General features: G+C 48.6%; 1 protein-coding gene and 1 long non-coding RNA gene across 2 annotated transcripts; both read right to left on the bottom strand.

Annotated features, from left to right (window-relative positions):
* Positions 1 to 382: 382 nt before the first annotated feature.
* LOC130856506 (uncharacterized) lies at positions 383 to 7,798 on the bottom strand. Its single transcript, XR_009054599.1, has 3 exons — positions 7,749 to 7,798; positions 5,167 to 5,314; positions 383 to 518 (listed from the first exon to the last, which is right to left on the bottom strand). It is a non-coding gene; the product is annotated as an uncharacterized LOC130856506 (long non-coding RNA).
* An 8,892-nt stretch (positions 7,799 to 16,690) lies between these two features.
* On the bottom strand, positions 16,691 to 17,140 carry LOC130857650 (heat shock transcription factor, X-linked member 3-like). The gene has a single exon (XM_057743374.1). It carries the CDS (start codon positions 17,138 to 17,140, stop codon positions 16,691 to 16,693), a length of 450 nt encoding a protein of 149 aa, XP_057599357.1.
* Positions 17,141 to 19,922: the final 2,782 nt, after the last annotated feature.

Genomic DNA, 19,922 nt, shown 5'->3' with positions numbered 1-19,922 from the left:
CCCTCTCCCGGCCCCTCCCTCTGTCCATCCAGCCAGCGGCAAGCCTCTGACCATACTCACAGCTGTCCAAGGATAAATCAGAAGACAAGCCTCCGATACTGGCCAACATTCACTTCTGAAATGGTGCCAAGGCCACTGGTGGCTGTTACCTGAGCTTATTTGATTTTATCAAATTTCCTTCTTGGTGTCATCACTCAGTCTCTGAACAGCTTTACCATGATCCTTTCACTGTGACTCAACAGTGTTCTAAAAGAATCTTAGCACTAGATATCATGGTGTCTGTTTAAATAAGGAGAGAATGTTGTAATTCTGATTTATATTTGTTAGAAGTGAAATCATTTTATTCAGGAAAAAAGTGAGAATCAGCATATTTAACATGAATTCTGATTTGTGCTAATTTCAAAGTTATAAACTGGGGTAAGACTTCCACGTCAACTGACTAATGACAAAGAGCTAATCATGCCTTTGGAGATCTCAGTCAACCTGGACTTCCTTTTGAGAGTAGATTCTTCCTCTCCCTAGATAAGATGACATTCTGTTATTAATAGTCACACACACCAGACATGAAGTTATAACCAATCTAAAAGTTTATTTCAAGTTGGACACCACTCTGCATTCGTGTATGATGATTTTTCTATGGAAATATAGGGAAAGAATATGGGTGTGTCCCTGTTCTGCTTAACAAACAGCTGTTTGGGGACTTCCCTGGTGGGGCAGTGGTTACGACTCCACGCTCCCAGTGCAGGGGGCCTGGGTTCAATCCCTTGTCAGGGAAATAGATTCCACATGCCGCAACTAGGAGTTCTCATGCTGCAACTAAAGATTCCACATGCCACAACTAAAAGATCCCAAACATGGCAACAAAGATCCCGTGTGCCTCAACTAAGACCCAGCGCAGCCAAATAAATAAAATAAATATTTTTTAAAAAACCAAACCTCTGTCTGGCATTTGGGATGCAGGGGTGCCTTCATGGCCCCTAGAGCTGGCCATCAACCATCACCAGGTAGATAAGGTCTAGGTTTGGGCCGTTCACAAAAGCAGAGTATCCAGAGGGTGTTTCTAATTTAGCTGAAATGACTTCATCACTCAAATCATATCATGAATTTTCTGGGCCCCAATTTTGAAATAATTGGACAAAAGATGATCAACCTCAGCCTATAGTTAATTTTACCATCTGCCTTTTTATTTCTCCATTGGGGATCTTGACTCCTATGAATCTTCCTACTTTTCTAAATTCTTTCCATTTTCTTAACAGAATCAGAGACTATGTTTTATCTCTTTCCATCCCCTTCAGGGCTTATTCTTCATTCACTAAAATCTGAGCTGAAGAAAACCCAGAAGACTCACATAAAATTAATTAATGCCAGAGGACAAATTAACTTTACAATTGCTAACTAATTATCATATGAGATATACTTCAGAAATGATTGTAGGGACTTCCCTGGCGGTCCAGCGGTTAAGAATCTGCCCTCCAATGCAGGGGACATGGGTTCAGTCCCTGGTTGGGGAACTAAGTTCCCACATGCCGTGGGGCAACTAAGCCTGAGCCGCAACTACTAAGCACGTGGACCACAACTAGAGAGAAGCCTGTGGGCTGAAACGAAGATCCTGCATGCCTCAACTAAGACCTGACACAGCCAAAAATATAAATAAATAAATTTTTTTTAAAAGAAATGATTGTGAATGTTAAGCACCTGAACAAATGAAGCTGGGCTTCCTTTGGGATTTTAGTTTTAAGAAAAGAAGTTGAAAATTAAAGGAAAGAAAGTGGCCCTAATGGCCAGTGGACGCTTTGCTTGTGCTGCAACTGCTCCCCAAGAGGCTCTCTGCTCCGCCTGCTAGGGAAAAGGGAGGTTGGACGCTGCCCCGACCAGAGGCTAGGCAGGTGTGTAAACACGTGTACAAGGTGAGAAGGATGACCTCTGGAGGCCAGCGACCCCACAGGACTTAGAAGAGCCGTGGGTATCATCTGAGCTACTTTGAAGAGTGGGCTGGCAAGTGGACATGGGTAGGTCAGGAAGGGCATTCCAAACAGAATTATTCACTTTACAGTTGAGGAAACTGAGGTGCACAGAGGTTAAGCCACCCAAGGCCATGAATTTGAACCCTCAGCTATCTGACTCTGAAAACAATTTTTTTTTTACAGTCTAGCCGGGCTTTCACACAGATTCCCTCATTTAATACTCACAATGATGCATTAGGGTATTCTTTTCTCCCCAGACCAAGACCATGCAAACAGTTCAAGTGAGAGGCGGGGTTTTGTTTTGCTGGTTTTGCTTTTGCTTGCTTGTTTCCATTTTAAATTAAGGCTCCAGGGGCCCCTCAGGGAACCCATGCATACAGCGAGAGGGTGCTGGCACCCAGTGAAGCCCTCTCTGTCTCCCCAGCCTCCGCCTCCACTCCTCTCATCCTACGAATGCATCACCTCTGCTTCTTCATCACCCCAAACGTTCCCAATCCTAGGAGCTGCCAGGCCTCACTCATCCTAATTCTCAAATGAGAGTCTTGACCTTATCTGGGCAGATCCCTTCATGGCCAGCCATTCATAAGCTGCTGCTCTGGCATCCAGCCAGCTCCAAAGAACTAAGGCTGGAAGCACTGGGAGTCTGGATGTATGGCTCCCGGCCACTCAGAGGAGTGTGGTGGGACAGAAATGACACAGCTCCACTGTACAATTGAGAGCCTCCTAGAGAGGTCACACAGCTAGACTGTCATCAAGGACAAATGCTGCATGTACCCCATCGCCACGCCACAAACCTGTCTGCTCGGGCTCAGGTGCATTCCCTTCCCTGGTGGGTTCCTGGCTGATCCCAGAAGGGGTCCCAGGAATTCTGAGACTCAGGAATTCTGTGACTGCTTACCAATTTGAGTTTGAAATGACTTAAATTTTCATCTGTGCTGACTCGAGGTAGAAAGCCAGTGGAAAGCAAGACTTTGGAACATGAAGTAGCTACTAGATAGTTATGGTAGTAATGATGGTGAGGGTAGTGAATGTGGTAGTAATGGTGGTGATGGTAGTGAATGTGGCAGTAATGGTGGTGATGGTAGTGAATGTGGCAGTAATGGTGGTGATGGTAGTGAATGTGGTAGTAATGGTGGTTAGGGTAATGAATGTGGTAGTAATGGTGGTTAGGGTAGTGAATGTGGTAGTAATGGTGGTGAGGGTAGTGAATGTGGTAGTAATGGTGGTTAGGGTAATGAATGTGGTAGTAATGGTGGTGATGGTAGTGAATGTGGTAGTAATGGTGGTGAGGGTAGTGAATGTGGTAGTAATGGTGGTTAGGGTAGTGAATGTGGTAGTAATGGTGGTTAGGGTAGTGAATGTGGTAGTAATTGTGGTTAGGGTAGTGATGGTCCATCCTAGGTCTGTTCCCAGAAAGCTTGTGAACCAAAACAATGAAGGGTTTTGCTAAGTTTATACCCACAAGCACCTGAGATGGAAAGAAATATTGAACTGTATAATGGGTACTGTTATTCAAGATCCTAGACTTTGTGTTCTGGCTCTAACAATCTGGTTGGTTGGTTGACTGAAATATGGGCCCAACAGTGGTCTATGTCTAACAAGACAGGCCAGAACTTCTCTGGGATAATGTCAAAGAAGGAATCCAAAGATCTAGAAATATGAGAAAGTTGAAAGGAAATTATTTTGTGCAGCCCACCTCCTCACCACCTGTCTCCCAGGAGGACCTGGAGACTCCCCTTTATTAAGGCTCTGAGAAATACCTTGGTGAGAAGAGGACCAGCAGCCTTGAAAAGCCTCATGGGAGTGACAGGGGGAGGCTCTGTGCTGAAATGGGCTTTCTGATCAGTGGGAATGGTGGGGTCCTGCAGCAATGGGTCCAACAGAAAAATGTGTGCAACTACTGTGATGTGCAAAAGAGGCAAGGACTGAACTACAGAGATCACAGTTACCTATGAAATGGAAGGTCACTCTACTAAGGTTACTTCATCCACACGTGCAGGAAAGTTCTAGGTCAGCAGAAGCATAACTGAGTGACCACAGAAGGAAGTTATTTCTCTTTCCATTCCCAGACCTTTGTCAGCTAACAGGAGCCCCAACCCCTGATGAAGATGAGGCCAGGTCCCCTTAGGAAGTAATCTTCAGTACTGTCAGAAGTATAATAATCTATGATTCTTCCTCCAAGCCCTCCCCAAAGTGACCTAAGGTCAGTTACCAGGTGACTGTGCACCTGGGAAAGGAAGCAACCAGACTTTTGAGGGCTGAGTAAGCACTGAAATAAGTCAACATTAACCTCTGGAAAGCCAAAACACCTCCATGTTCTACCATCCAGAACAAATCAACTTCATTCTACCAATAACTGCAATCCATGCTTTTGAGAAACAGATGCAGGTTTCCTCTTGGACTCATCTAGAGACTGGGAAGTTGACCAGGGGACACCAGAGCAGCCAGCATTCAAGCTGCCATCATGAACTGGGTGCTGTCTGAGCCACCACGCCACACGCTGTGCACACACAGCAGGAACCCATCATCAAGTGGAAATGACTGACTTCTGATGCATGAGAGCCCCTTGGTCAGGGTAAGGTTTTGCAGGATACGTGATGGTAACTAGAACATTCTTTGAGTCCAAGAATAGTGGGTTAGCAGCAGCACTGCAGGCAGGGAAAGCAAGTCCACAGCCAGAATAGCTGTCAATTGTAGTGAGGACAAATGGCCTCCCCGACCATGGCAGAAAGGGGTCTAATGCAATCAACCTACTATGTAGCTGGCCTGTCACCACCCCTTTTGGGAAAGAAACGTAGGCTCTGCCACCAGCAGGCTGGGCACTCAGCAGCGGCAGTAGCCAGACCAGCCTTGGGGAGGGATGTGCATATGCACAGCTGTCATCCCTGCTGCTACGACCACTTTGTACGGGGTGGGGCGGGGGAGGGGGGCAGGAATGAGCAAGCGGGGGGGGGGGGGCGGCGGGGGCCGGGAGCTGACATTCACACATTAATATCATCTTGTGCACTGACTTCTGGAAGCCTCCTCCGCGGTGGATGCTGTTGGACGCTCTCACACAGAACATAGACATCATCGTGCTCCGCCCACTCTGAGAGGTCGGCCCTCATTCCCAGCCTCCTTGTCACAGATCTTTTCTGTTCTGAGTCCCCAACCTACCAGCCAAACCATGAGCCACTGTCTACAAACCTGTGCAGATCCTTACCTCTGGCTCTCTCTCTGGCTGGGCAAGGTGCTCACGGTTCCGTCCACTGGGAAGATCTCTCTCCACAGTCCTCCAGGGCGGGCCTGGACAGGGCCTGAGTGCAGCCACGGTCCCTTCCATGCTGGTCCAGCAGGCTGGGCAGATGCATCTATAAATGAGACCCAAGCTTTTATGTCCTCTCATATGGTCACAAAGAGCTTTCACGAGGGTTTGAGTTTGGGGTGAGGGAGGGAGGGCAGTGCAGCAGGAGGAGTTGTAATGGGACCTAACCTCCTGGACCTGCCTGCGCCCAATCTTACAAATGGTCGGTTACGGAACCAGCTGGGAAGCAAGGCTGGGTGCCGCCCCGAATGCTTTGCACCAAGGAGGGTATATGTGCTGTTTCTTCCACAGCAGGACTTACAGGTCCCAGGATCAGGGCTGGAAATGACAGGAACCCACTCACCATCACCTAGTAACTGATTTCCAACCTTGAAAACTGGGTCTGGAGGCCTAGAGTTCTCGGTTGTCAAGGGAGGGATGTTTCGCCAGAGGCTGCAACAGATGCAACTGACTTGCACGCTGAGACCTGGCTACTTGGGGGTCCTCACACCACTGACCCACCAGGCAGACAGAAAAGGGGATGTGCTGAGCTGGCTTTCCATGAGGACAGGGGGTTGACCCTAGATTGTGAGGACAAGAGAGGACCAGCTGGGGCGCCCAGGGGTGTAGTGGGCCCCTCTTAGTACTTAAATGTCCCAAAGTAAAATCTAAGGGAAAACTACAGGCAGGACCACAGAAGCCTCAGACTACTCAGAAGTAAATGTTTCCGCCATCTCACCAGCTAGAGAATGTCACCATACGATGGCAAAGGGAACTTAGCATGGGGGGTGAAAAACACAAATGTACCCATATCAACCCAATGACAGTTACAGAAATGAGAACTGTAGCACTTTTAAAGCTTAAAATATAATGAATAAAAATTTTAACACCTCAATAAGTTTTTACATTACATATACATGCATACCTATATCTCCACTTTACCTGTTGCCTATTATGTAGATGAGGAAAATGAGTGGTACTTAACCCATGTAGTTCTTAGACCTCCTTTGAAGCCACATCTGGATCTGCCAGAGGGGTCTGTGCATCACTAGAGACCCTGGACTTTGAGATGGACCCAGAGATGGCTGGGACTTTGTGTCTCTCCACTTGGCGGGAGAGGGTACATCAAGGAGAGCCATGTACCCTGGTGGCTGGACCTATGACATCATCGAATGGGAGTTAAATACAGGTGGACGTACAAGAATAGATACTGAGCCACAAAGGAGTGCCAGTTACTTGCCGGCTGCTTCCAGTTAGGATTGCCCAATGGGAGGCACTGGTAGGAAGAGGAGAGAAGCAGGGCCCTCTCCCCCTCCTCCCTGCTCCCAGCATCTCTGGCTGTGTCTTGTCTGTGCTGCAGCTCTGGCTGGGCAGCTCTCCCCCAGGACCCCAGCTCTACCAGGCAGCCCCTGTGGCTCCAGCCCACATGGTGGCCCTTGTTCTTGGACACCTGGATTCACCCCCTCTCACTGTCCTTTCTGCCCTTCCTGCACTTGCTAATGTCTGGGACACCTTGCATTCCACCATATTCTGTGGGCTTTCTCACACATTGCTCTGAATTTCCCAGATTAAACTCTCGTTGATCTGTGCTATTTAGGCTGTTTCCTGAGCCTAGCTGCTGCCACGTATGCTGTCACATCACTAGAATATACTATGAATTTCCATTATCTCCCTGACTTCTGCTTTCCACAAAATCCAAACAAGCACAAATGTTTGTAAAGCAGTGGGAGACCCAAAGCCACACACAACTGCAAGAACATCCAGAACTGAGATTGTTCCAGAAAGCCTCAGGGTCACCGCAGCCTCGCCCTAAGGAAAGAACATAACTGTCTTGCAACAAACGGTTGCATCCTAGAATTGTCATGTCATCATATCAGTGTGACACGTTGTGCGGGCAGGGTCACGGCCCCCGTGGGCTGTCACGGCTCCCCAAGTTCATCTCTGCCCAAGTAGCCACTCCTTTCCTTAAACACACAAGGGGGGAATTTGGGTTCTGGAATTCAGCTCTTAGAAAAATGGAATATAAAAAACTTGGAATTTTAAAAAAGACAAATGAATTATATGCTTAACCAAAAAACTTCTTCATTTTAGATAAGTGTAAAATTCACAATACTTTTAAACACTGAATCCCCGTGATGTATTTCAAGCACTATTTCAGGAACCCTCGATCAACAGGACTCTTCCTCTGAGGCAAGGAGATGGTTAAATTACTCCTTTCTAAGCCATCTCCATGTTTTCTGTTCCTAGCTTAAAAGAAGGTTGCTTTTTCTGCACCCCCCATTTTTTTTCAGCAGTGCCCCATGGCAGCATGAGGGATCTTAGTTCCCCTACCAGGGTTCAAACCCAGGCCCAAGGCAGTGAAAGCACCGAGTCCTAACCACTGGACCGCCAGGGAACTCCCACCCCCACCCCTTTCTTTGAATGCTTAGGTAGCTGTGTTTATTCTCTAGTTCTCAACAAAAACTGTAAGATTTTCATTTTGGGGAAACACTGTATCTTACCTTGTTTGCAGGGTGAAGGTAGCAGTTAAGCATGGTTCTAAGTGAAGCAGTAGAAGCCAATTAGCTCTAAGTAGGGTAGAGGCCAAGGTGACCTGGCCTGGTTACTCCACTCTTAGGTCACGTGTGCGCTGATGAGGAGTTAGGTGTGTCTACCCCACCCCATACCTGCTGAATGCACATGCAACAAGGTTCTCAGGCAATGCACACTCATGTTGAATATAGAGAAGCACTGCACTGTGGTGTAGGGGTTCCCACTAAAGCCATAAAACGGTCAGAATGGTTGTGCTAAGTGCAAAGACTGGAGGTCTGAACCTGCTGGCTGTCCCTGGCAGGTCCCACAGGACCCCCAACATACCTGGGGTCTATTTCGAGCCTAGGGTCTCCTCTCCTCCCCAACCCTGCCAGCACAAGGTGTACCTGTGGCCTCAGAAATGTGAGGTGACACCCACTGTCCTAGTTCACTCACCAAATATGCATCGAGGACGTTTTGAGTCTATGTAATAGAAATCGGAACTTCCCTGGTGGTCCAGTGGTTAAGACTCTGCATTCCCACTGCAGGGGCTGCAGGTTTGATCACTGGTCAGGGAACTAAGATCCCGCATGTCATGTGGCATGGCCAAAAAAAAAACCAAAAAGCAAAACCAAAAAAAACAAAAACGAAAAAGAAATCCACTTACACGAGCTGAAAGGGGGGAAAAGGACTTGATCATAAGGACAGGCATGTAGATCACAAAACCCAAGGCAGCCTCATCTGGAAATTCCCAGGACCTAGGAAGTTGTTCCAAGTCTGCATGTCTTCTGTCTCTGTTTACCTGACTAGCCCCAGCTGTTCCCTCGCCTCCCCACCAGCCTCACCTAGAAGGTCTTCTTTCAGATATAAACTTGGGGGGACCTGGATTTATTTTAATAAGGCACGGTCTGGCTTACTAGGCAGCTTTACATAGAGAAGGAAATCTCAGGCTGAAAGGGTGAATTTCAGGCACTACCCACAGACCTTGGCTGGGTGCCCACTTGGCCAATTCACTGACTACCCGCTGCTCTAGGAGAGGAGCTGAAATTACCGACTAAACTGGTGAGGATTTGCAGCGTGAGCCCCACCTCCTTCCTCCAATCCACCTCTAAAGTTCTTTACCTTGGAAGGTTGACCCTACACTCCTGGCAGCCAAGGCTCAGAGACAGTGGTTCGGGAATTAAATTCACAGCCCGTGCAGGCATGCACTATGGAGGACTTCGCCAACAGACTGAACCCTGCTGCTGGCATTTTCACTGACATTTGCGGTCCTCTGGCTTGTGAATGTGGCATTGTCCTGCAGGGCCACACAGTTGGGAAGCAAACAAAAGCTGCTCAAGTCAGCACTGCATCGCTCTCCCTGGGCGGGGCCCAGCAGGAGCAAAGAACCAGGGAAAAGTTCCCAAGTCGACAGTTGGATCAGAGTGGTTTCTGTTGACTTCTTCTTCTGTTTGTTTTAAGTGACAGGCTTGGGGTTTGGCAACGCATGGCATCCTGTGATCTGGAAATCAAATACTGACAAGCAGCCAGAGAAGCAGGCAGGAAACAAGTCCAGGTTTGGATGACAGCATCACGTATTTGGAAAGCAGAGGGCTGGCCGCAGGCTTACATTCCACCCCGGCCTGCGTCCAGGCAGCACTGCTGTGACTTCCCAGCAACAGAGTTCCCCATGTCGGTGTGGGTAAAGAGACACCAGGCAACACACAGCTCCTGTGGTTTGAATGTAGTTACGGCAGAAGCCTGATTTTCTTTTTTGCCTCAGATGTCTTAGTATTCATTTTAGAGAGTCTGGAAAATTTTAGCTCTAACACAAACTACTTTTCTTTAACCATACTCTCTCTCCGAGTGAGCTTATCCGATCCCCTATTGGCTGATGACTTCTAAATGTGTACCCCCTCTGACTTCCAGGGCTGCATGTCCCACTAGGGACCAAGATTTCTAATCCCATCTCAGACTTAGTGTGGCCACAACTGAACTTCGGAGCTCTGCCTACCTCTTTGATCTCTCAGTTTTCTTTAGCAAGTTCATGGCCATCCTCCAGCCGCCACAGCCACAAACCAAGGAATCATAATTGATTCCCCATGGACTGAAAAAGATGCACAACCTAAATGTTGGGAATTGTTTTATTTGTAGGACTTCTGAGGACTTAAGCCTGGGAATGCTGCCTCTCAGATAGCTCTGAGGGATGGCTCTGTAGAAGCTGGGGTGGGGGGTGAACGTGGGGGTGGGGGGATGGAGCAAGGATATACAGGAGTTTTTGCAACAAAAACCAGGTAGTCAGAACATCAAAAGATTGCTGTTAATGAATTTAGTGCTTCTCTATGTGTGGGAAGATGTAAGAGTCTGGGCTCACTGAAATCATTCCTTTGACGTACACCTTAACTGTCTGGGGCCAGTATCCTGCTGTTCTCCATCCTGAGTCCCCTCCAGGTGCACAGTCAGGACAGCTGCAGTGGCTGGTGGTTTGACGGCCACAACATCCTTTGTTTCCTGATATGGCAGGCGAGCCTCTTCAACCTCACCCCTTTTCTAATACCACTAGAAAACAGCTCTCTGCTTCCCCCCAAACATACCCTGAATTCATCAATTCTCACCGTCTCACTGATAGAACCAGAGTACAAGGCATCTCTTGTGAAAGCTTCCCTCCCCGCCTCTGTTTTATTTTTACTGTTTTTCTTATGCTTTAAAAAACGTTTTTATTACAGGAAATTTTAAACATATAAAAAGCAGAGAGAATAATATAATAAACCTCCTCATACCTACCATCCAGCCTCAAAAAGTTAACATTTTGCACGTTATTTTTATATTTTTCCCCCACAAACACTGGTACTTTGTTTTGTTTCAGAATATTTTAAAGCAAATCTCTTATATCCTGCCTTTTCTTCCTATAAATACTGTAGTATGCATCTGTAACCAATAAGAAATTTTTAAGAAACATACCCGCTATACTATCATACGTCACAAAATTAACAGTTTCTTTTGTATTGTATATTGTCTTAAAAACCTATTTTTACAATTGCTCTGGTGAAATTACGGTTCAAACAAATTCCACATAGTATGTTTGGCTAACCTGTCCCTTAAGTCTCTTTTGTAACCATCCTTCCCCTCCCTTTTTACGCCATTAGTTTTGGGAGGACTTGGTCATTTGTCCTGTGAGGTTTTCCACATTCTGGACTGACTGACGACATCCTCGTGGTGTCATTTAAATGGTTTCACTGTCTCTGCCATTTCCTATAAGGAGCAGTTAGTGCTACAGGCTTGACGAGATTGGGTTCCATTTTTCACAGCAGAATATACATAAGTTGTGCTGAAAGCCTCCCAGTGCCTCACTCCGGGGGGTATAGTGTCTATTGCTCCACTTTTAGTTGAAACTATGGTTGATCTGTGGGTTCGAGTGTCTTAATTTTAAATGGTCTAAAATTCAGAACTCCAAATTAATGAAATGGTGCTCTAATTTTACAGATTCTATGGGAATTCTATTTGGGATTCCAAGCCTAGCGTCAGCCCAGGAGGTGGGATGGTTTGAAGATAGGGATGAGGTTGAGACTTGGAGATGAGGATCTGAAAACCACAGGCCACCTGTCTCCCTGCTGGGATCACATACTGAGAGGATGTTGTCCTAAGGGGGCCAAGTCCAGCCCGCGCCTCCCCCTAAGCAGCCCCTGGCTCTATGCTGCCCTCCTGCAACAGGGCCTCTGATGGGAAGGGGTTGTGCCAGGCGTCACACTGACTTTTACTTTCTACTTTAAAGAGAAAATGCCAGCTGCTTTGCAGCATGCACAAGGACTGAAAAACCTGGGTCTCACAAGAGTAGACCAGTCATCTCTTGAATATTTTAGGAAAATGATGAAACGACCTTTTGAGTTCTGAGAGTTTAAGAAAAAATTACCAAAAGAGTGTTAGTCAGTGAGAAGGTGAGGGTGGGGAGCTGGTAGTCCTACGTTTAGGAGGAGGCAGTACCAGAGCAAGTACTTTCAGCCTTCATGTCTTCTTGACCATCAGCCCTCATCCACCCACTGCAGGCTGCACCCCAAAGAAGATAGGTCAATGGGACTCCCTAAGGACCACCTTATTATGAGGGATATCCTGTGTGTACTAAGAGGGAGGGACAGGGAGGAAAGGAAGCAAATAGACTGGACTTCGAGGCTATCACCTACCGAGAACATGTTAAGATCTTACGCACAACTGGTCTAAAGTCAAACTACAGCCTATGACTTGCATTCTAAGCCCTGCAGTGGGACATGTGAGTTAACCTTTGCATGTGCTACCTTATTAAATTCCCATAACAAGCCTATGAGATGGTAGGTATTATTCATCTTTGTTTTGCTGATAAGAAAACTGAGGCACCCTAGAGGTCCCTATAGCATTTCTCACTAAAAAAAAAAAAACTAGGCTGCCTTAGAGAAATGTCCGATTCCAGGTATGGGAAAGACAGGGTACAAAGGAACTTGAAAGATATTGTCATATTAGGAAAAAAGAGTTGTGTCAAAATTGACTTAGCCAATTTGAGAGGCAACCAAACGTCAGAAAGACATTCTGTGGAGTTGGCTTATAATAAGAAAATTAGAGCATAAAAAATTATTGCAGAGGGCAGAAGCCCAGTACATGTGTTAAAAATCAGAGCTCACCATGATGTCTGTGTACAGATCACTGGTCACCTCTGGAAGATGCTGGGAAAACATTCTGTTGTTTAGACAACCTGCAAATAAAGGGAAAACCCAGGCATGTACTCTCCTTTTCCTATATGAACTGTACCTCAGGGTAACAGATAGTTGATGAGAAGAAGTTTCCCTTTACAGAAGCAGAGCAGCTAACAACTGAAGAAGGAATGATACAATAAGAAGGTCAACATTTTGAACCTCTAATGAAATAACAGATCCGGGCTCCATATGCGCTGCGTACAAACAACGGCTATCATGGGTCTGCTGATCAAAGTGTTCTTGGCGACATGGAGCCTGAGGGTGACCCAGCCTTAGATAGGACACCAATTTTCAGGAAATAAGGAGACAGAAGACCATGCTAAATGACACCATGGGGATGTAGTTCGCAAAATCTAGACTGTAGGAGCTTGAAAGGAAAACTGGCCCAGTTTCCTTAGCATAAAAAAAAAGTGTTGATGGGTAACTGGTAGAATCTATCAATTAAAAGAGACTTAATAACTGAAACTAATTTTTAAAAAAACTATTTAGAAATATGAGAAAATTGGAGAAATGTGAGCACTCTGAGTATTTGATGATATTAAGAAATTATTGCCAGTATTTTAGGTGTAATAACAATATTGTGGGACCTCTCTGGTGGTGCAGTGGTTAACACTTTGCCTTCCAATGCAGTCATTTCAGGTTCAATCCCTGGTCGGGAAGCTAAGATCCCATATGCCTCCTGGCCAAAAAATCAAAACATTAAAAAAAAAAAAAAGAAGCAATATTGTAACAAACTCAATAAAGACTTTGTCATTTAAAAAAACAGTATTGTGATTATGTGTGTGTGCACATGTACACAAACACATTGTTTTAACCTTGAGTTTTATTAAGAATTTAAAAATCTGAACATTTCATAGAGGACCAAGAATTTCCAACTTACACAAGTCCACATGCTTCTCGTTCACACACATGGTGATGTGCAACCTAGCAGCACAGTAAGTTCTATTATTTTCACTATCTGTAGAATACTGGCAAATTTATATTACAAAATTACCAGATGCATTTTTAGACATTTCACAAATGCTTATGAATGCTTTTTTTGATGTCTGGGTTTGCTTCAAAATAACATGATATGGGGAAAGTGGGTAGGAAAATAGATGAGAGAAGAGTTGACCAAAACATTGATAACTGTGGAACTTGGTTTGTGGGGACACTGGGGTTCATATACTTTTCCCTATTTTTGACATTTTCCAAAATGAAAAGTTAACACCAACACAAAAACCACCCAGAGCCAACCATTTCCTACAAGCTGATGTCTTTTTAAAATATATACATTTATTTATTTACTTATTTATTTTGGTTGCGCCAGGTCTTAGTTGCAGCATGCATGTGGGTTCTAGTTCCCCTACCAGGGATCGAACCTGGGCCCCCTGCATTGGGTGCACAGAGTTTTACCCAATGGACCACAAGGGAAGTCCCTGCAAGCCGATGTCTTAGTTCTCAGGATACACAATCTTTTGACAACAGTTTCCATCTCCCACCTTATCTTCTACTTCTGGGTAGTAGACACTTTCTGCTCATTTTGTCTCCCCAGACGAGAAGTGGACTGCAGACTTGGAGTATATGACTCCTATTGTCCTGCTGCTGGACCAGCCCTCCGTCACAACCTCCAGGCATGATTCCTGGCTCTGTCTCCTTTGATGCCTCCCATTTTGTGATTTCCCTTCTCAACACAACACATCCTTAAACATAGTATTTCACCTTCAGCACCGATACTGTTACTTAACTTTCTGTGTGCCTGTGACTGTCTTCCTTACTTGGGTTATAAGTCCCTGAGACCAAAAGCCTTGTCTTGTACTTACTTGTACACACGTAAGACTTAGCACTATGGTCCACAGCACATGATTAATAAATGTGGTTTAGGGCTTCCCTGGTGGTCCAGTGGTTAAGACTCCACGCTCCCAATGCAGGGGCCCTGGGTTCAATCCCTAGTCAGGGAACTAGATCCTGCATGCTCCAACTAAGAGCTGGTGCAGCCTAATAAATAAATAAATAAATAAATAAATATTAAAAAATAGTAATAGATATGGTTTAGTTAAGTGGCTATAATCACTCAATTAGATGCTGGAGGTAGAGCTTTGAAAGAAAAAAAATGATGTCTGAAAGCAAAATTAGGAAAAAGGAAAGCTAGAAGTGAGGCAGTCTTCCCAGAAGAAAGAACAAGTACCTGATGACAGCCTCCGAGACACTTGGGGCTCAGAGTGGGAAGACGGCTTACGACCTTAGCAGGTATATCAGCAGATTCCCCCCGCACTCTAACTGAAGTGTCATTCAGTGCATACACAAGGAGCTCTTATTTCCTGCTTACAGCCAAATGCTCCTGCCTGCCCCAAATGTTTGGCTGCCAAAGAGCAGCTGAAATATAGCTGAAAATTTTGGCTGAAATACCCTGAATCACTCATTAAGTGGCCATTACCCAATTCCTTTTATTAATCCGAATTCCTTTTTTAAAATGTATTTCAAATAGCCAAAGGAAAAGAAAGAAATGTTATTTAAGAAACGGAAAGTCTGACTCTGCCACTTACATGACGGCTCTCCCTTTGTTCCCAAATCTATACTTTTTAGTGTGATAAATACATATAACATAGAATTTACCATTTTAGCCATTTTTTAGGTGAACAATTCAGTGGCATTAAGTACATTCCACTGTTGAGCAACTGTCACCACCACCCATCTCCAGAACTTTTTCATCTTGCAAAACTGAAACTCTTGTCTCCATTAAACACTAGCTCCCCAGTCTCCCCTCCCCCAATCCCTGGCCCCACCATCCTACTTTCTCTCTCTGTGACTGACTTCTCTAGGGACCTCACATCAGTGGAATCACACAGTATTTGTCCTTTTGTATCTGGCTTATTTCACTTAGCATGATGTCTTCAAGATTAATCCATGTTGTGGCCTGTGTCAGAATTTAGGCCGAATAATACTGTAACATGGAAGAGCAAATCTGACTGCATGTTTGATCTGTTTCTTTTACTTTAACCTTTGTTTCCCAGTTGCTTTTGTTAGGATACTGTCTATACATAATGGGCTGCCTCCGGGATCCCTGCCTCTCCGCCTGAATGTTGAACCAAAGTCCTTTGTTCAGGGAAGCATCCTGACCCCGCACACTTGTGGATGGCTGCAGGAAAGAAGAAATTAACACATCTCCTCCCAGAGGCTGCCCGTCCCAGGGGACATTTGCAAAATTTATGGCATTTTTACTTTACTTCCCCACCTCCTCCCCCTCTCTGTGTTATAAAACAAACTTGTATCCAAACCCTGATAACATGGTTCTTTAGAGACACTAATGTGCCATCTTCTCGGTCTGCTGGCTTTCTCAATCAAGTCATATTCCTTGCCTCAGCACCTCATCTCCGATTTATTGGTCAGCCGTGAGGCGAGCAGAGTGAGCTTGGAGTCGGTAACAACATTCCACTGCATATACAGACCACGTCCTGTTTATCCATTCATCCACTGATACCGCTTGGGCTGCTTCCACTTTTTGACTATTGTGACTAATGCTGCTATAAACACTGGTGTGCAAATACCTGTTCAAGTTCCTACTTTCAACTCTCCTGGGTTCGGAAGTCATTATTTCCAGTTATATACTGTACTTCTCAGTCATCCCGAGTGTTTCCTTTCTTCCCCATCTTATTTTTAAGGTAATTCTATACGATTTAGCTTCTGTTTGCCAGCATCGGGGGACGACGGGGGAAGGCCAGGGACGGGCCTCGTGCAGGTGGGAGAGGCCCACGGGCCCAGAATCGGGGCGCGGCCTGTCCTGGCAGGTGACCTTGCCCTGTTGTAAAGTGTCCCTTGGCCCTGGAAGCGTGTGTGTTAGATGCGCTGCCCGGCCACGTCTCGTCCAAAGACGGGCTCCTAAACACAGCTCTGAGGGCAAAGCGGCAAGGCCTGGTGTTCACTTTGTGGAAACCTTTTACTTGTCTGTGGGGTTTGGGGTCATTTGTTAGCATGGTTTCTAGTTGTTGTTACCTCTGAGGGTGCTGGGCTTCCCCCCAGGCGTTGGACGGAATGGCCTGTCTCTGCTGAGCCAGAGGGCAGTGCTCATGCATCCCTGGGGGGGCGGGGAGGGGCGGTAGAGGAAGGGAGGCGGGGCCGGGGAGGGCCTACTTTCCGGCAGGCCTCCATATGACGCCCCTGGATCGTGAGCAGGAGACGCTCAGTTGCTGATCAGAAAGTTCTGGCATCATAGGGGGACCAGGAGGAAGACCCTTCTGCTTCAGGACGCCTGACTAATGGAAGGTGACAGCCCCGAGGTTCAGCTGGCAGATGAAAGTCTTCAAGCTGTCGGTTTCGAAGATCCTGTCTGCTCCCATCCGGTGAAGAATCTCCCTCTGGAAGAGACCTGCTTCGATGATCACCGTGTCTCCCGCGTTGTTCCAGCACACAGAGGTGAAGGCCTCGTCCTCCACTATCATCCACAGCTTTCTTGGGAAGGAGAGCCCAAGGATATCGTTGTTTCCTTCCTGCTTGGCCGCACCTTGGTCTGGGCCCTGTGCTGGTGCGGCGTCCTCAGAGCCGGGCCCCGGGCCCTCGGCCAGGTCCCTGTGCTTCTCCAAAATCTCCCCTGAATCCACATGTGGATCCAGGGATGAATGAGAGGGGTCCCCTGTTGCGGGCTCTGCCTCAGCCGATGGGGCCAGCGTGGCTGCACATGCCTCATCGCTACTCTCACTAGCCATGGAGGCAGTCTAGGTCAGGAGCCTTCGCTACCCGAGACCGGATCGCTGAAAGCTCAGGGCAGAAATGCCTCGGACCAGAGTGGGGAGGCCCAATATGTAGTGTTCGCAGGATTCCGGAATCTCGGTAGCTGGGCAGCCAGCCACTGAGGTCGCCGTCGTCTTTATGTGTCACGTGATGTCAGAAAGGTGGTCTGGAGAGGAGCCTGGCCAAGTGTGGGGGAGGGGCCAGGGTCCCCAGCCTCTCTCCTTCCTGAAAGGATCGGAAAATATGGTTTAGGTTCCCGGAGAAGACTCCCATCTGGTGCCAGGCACCTGATTTCAAGGGGTCAGGCCCTGGACGCGTCCAGAAGCCTGATCCTATCTCCACTCCCCTCCCTAGAGACGGGGGTGGGGGGTGGGGGGGTTGGTCTGTTCCTGGCTTCCGATTTCCTCCAGGGTCAAGGCCCTTGCGAGTCGTACTTTGGCTGCCACCAAGATCGCAGGGCTCAGATGGACCCCTGGCGACTGCCCTCCCAGAAGATGGGGGTTCCTAGTGGGCTGGTTGGCCTTGCCTGAGTTGGGGTCCCCCCCACCCTGGGTTTGGTCTCTTCCGGCTCTTCCTGCCAGTTGGGCCGTCCCGCTCAGATGGGCTCAGACAAAGAGTCCTGTTTTCCTGCTCCCCAGGTCAAGCTGTCCCCAGAGTGGGGCCGTGCCCGACCTCACACACAACTTGAGCGTTCCCCAAGCACCTCTGACACAGCCCTCCACACGACGCTGCGTGGGAGGGCACAGCCGCGTCCTCCACTGAGCTCTGAGCCTCCTTTTGAGCTCTGCCCACCCCCAGACCTCATCCCTCTCCAGATCACGGTGGGATTGACTTCAGTGTCCGTTTCTTCCCATAGAAACTCTTCTCGTGGCCCAAGAGCGCTGCCTTTTAGAACACCTGCGTGTGTCCTTTTCCCGTGGCCTTTCCAGACCCTCGGATTCAGCCTCCCTGGAGGCTGCCTCTAAAGCCCTGTTTCCTCTCCTCAGTGGGGTGGTTTGGCTTCTGCTCCCCGAGATCCTGGCCTCCCACGTCCAACTGAGGTCTCTGTGTGTCCTTGCCCTGGGAGGGGCTTGATGTGGGGCTTCAGCGTATGGCCTGTTCTGGTGAAAGCGAGCGTTTTCCTGGTCGCCTCCCAGGCTGGCCCTGCTCTGCTTCCCCACGCCCGCCCCCTGTGCCCCCGCCCACCACTGGGGCCCTGTCCTGCCCTTACCTTGCCAGCAGGTTCACTGAATGATTGTTTCTGGTCTCAGGTTAGACACTTTCAAGGGGCCTGCTTTACACAGACTCACTCCCACTGAAATGTCCTGCTTGCTGAGCTCGATGGGACCAGAGGAAGCCCCTGTCCACGTGTATTTGAAAACAGATGAGGATCTGGGTGTGGGACAGGCTGAAACCCGAATGCGAGTCATCCGTCCTCACCGCAGGCGGGAGGACAGCAGGTTTGGGGATGCCTGTTCTCTGGCTGTTCTGGGCATCTTTGTTCTGCATAGTCACTGTGTAGGGGACAGAGGGGCACCTTGGAAAGGCCCATCTGCGAGAATCCTAGGTCCCTGTCCTCTGCCACTAAGCAGGCTCACTTGCCCTCTCTGAGGGCCGCTGCCTTGTTGCTGGAAGGGGAGAGCGAAGAGGGTGTGGAAGGGGATCTCCCGAGGTGCCTTGCAGCCTAAGGACTGGCGTCCTGGAAGGAGCTCCCAGGCCTGGATTCGGGCTTGCTCCCTGGTCTTTGTGCCTCTGAACAGGTTTACAAAGCATTCCTTCCGGTCAGTTCCTCTGGTGCGGACTCGACCTTGTTGGAGGCTGCAAATTTCTGTGGAGGCCACTGGTGGCTCCTCAGAAGGGACCCGGAGGCCGAGGCCTCCGTGGGTGGGCCTGGCTGTGTGGCCTCGCCTGCCGCCCCCTCCCTCAGGCCCTCCCTCGCCCCCTGGCTCCCACGGGAGCCGCCTCCTTCCTGGTGCCCCTCCCTCCCGGGTGCCACGTGGGCCCGGCAGTGGGTTTGCGTTTCACCGAGGGCTCTTTCGCAGCCATGGCTCGGGACCCTTCAGTGGCACAGACACAAGCCCTCGTGAGGTCCAAGGTCTGCCTTTCCCAGCCTTGCTCTCTGGCCCCTGCACTTGGCTTCCCCGCCCTGGTGCCCCCAGCCTGGAGGCCCTCCCACCGATCCCCTCCTCCACTCCACCGATCCCCTCCTCCCCTCCTTCGATGCCGCTGGGGAGACCTGGAGTCTCTGGGTGTCCGCCAGTGGTAGCTGCCCTCCAGTATGTGAGGAGGCTCCTAGAGGGGCCTGTTCGCAGTAGGTACTGGGGACTCACACTCAGTCCCATCAGTCTCAGTGCCGCCCCACCCCGCCCAAGGCTCAGCCATGAGAAGCTGAGCAGGCCCGCTTCCAGTTGGACAGGAGGGCCCCAGGGCAGGAGCAGGGATGGGGCGCTGTCCCGCGGGAAGCTGCCGGGACTGGACAGAAAGGCCGGCACCTGGCAGAGGCGCCTCTCGACACCGCAGACACGCCACACGCTGTCTGATTGTCCTTTTGTCGCCTTCCTCTCTTGGGCCTGCTTTTTGTCACCTGAAAGGCATCGCGTAGCACTGAGAAGAGAAACGAATGGCCAGTCAGGAGGTCGCCCAAGGGCTGGGGTGGGCGGAACGGGGCGGACTCTAGTCCCCGCCCCATCACTAAGAGCACGGGACCCTGGGAAGACTCCCCAGCCCGTGGCCTCAGGTTCTGCACCTGTGAAGCGGGTGGCTGTGAGCAGCCCTGTC

This window comes from Hippopotamus amphibius, chromosome 7 (genome assembly GCF_030028045.1).
Source record: "Hippopotamus amphibius kiboko isolate mHipAmp2 chromosome 7, mHipAmp2.hap2, whole genome shotgun sequence".
Taxonomy (NCBI): Eukaryota; Metazoa; Chordata; class Mammalia; order Artiodactyla; family Hippopotamidae; genus Hippopotamus; species Hippopotamus amphibius.
This window is presented reverse-complemented; position numbering and strand designations above follow the sequence as displayed.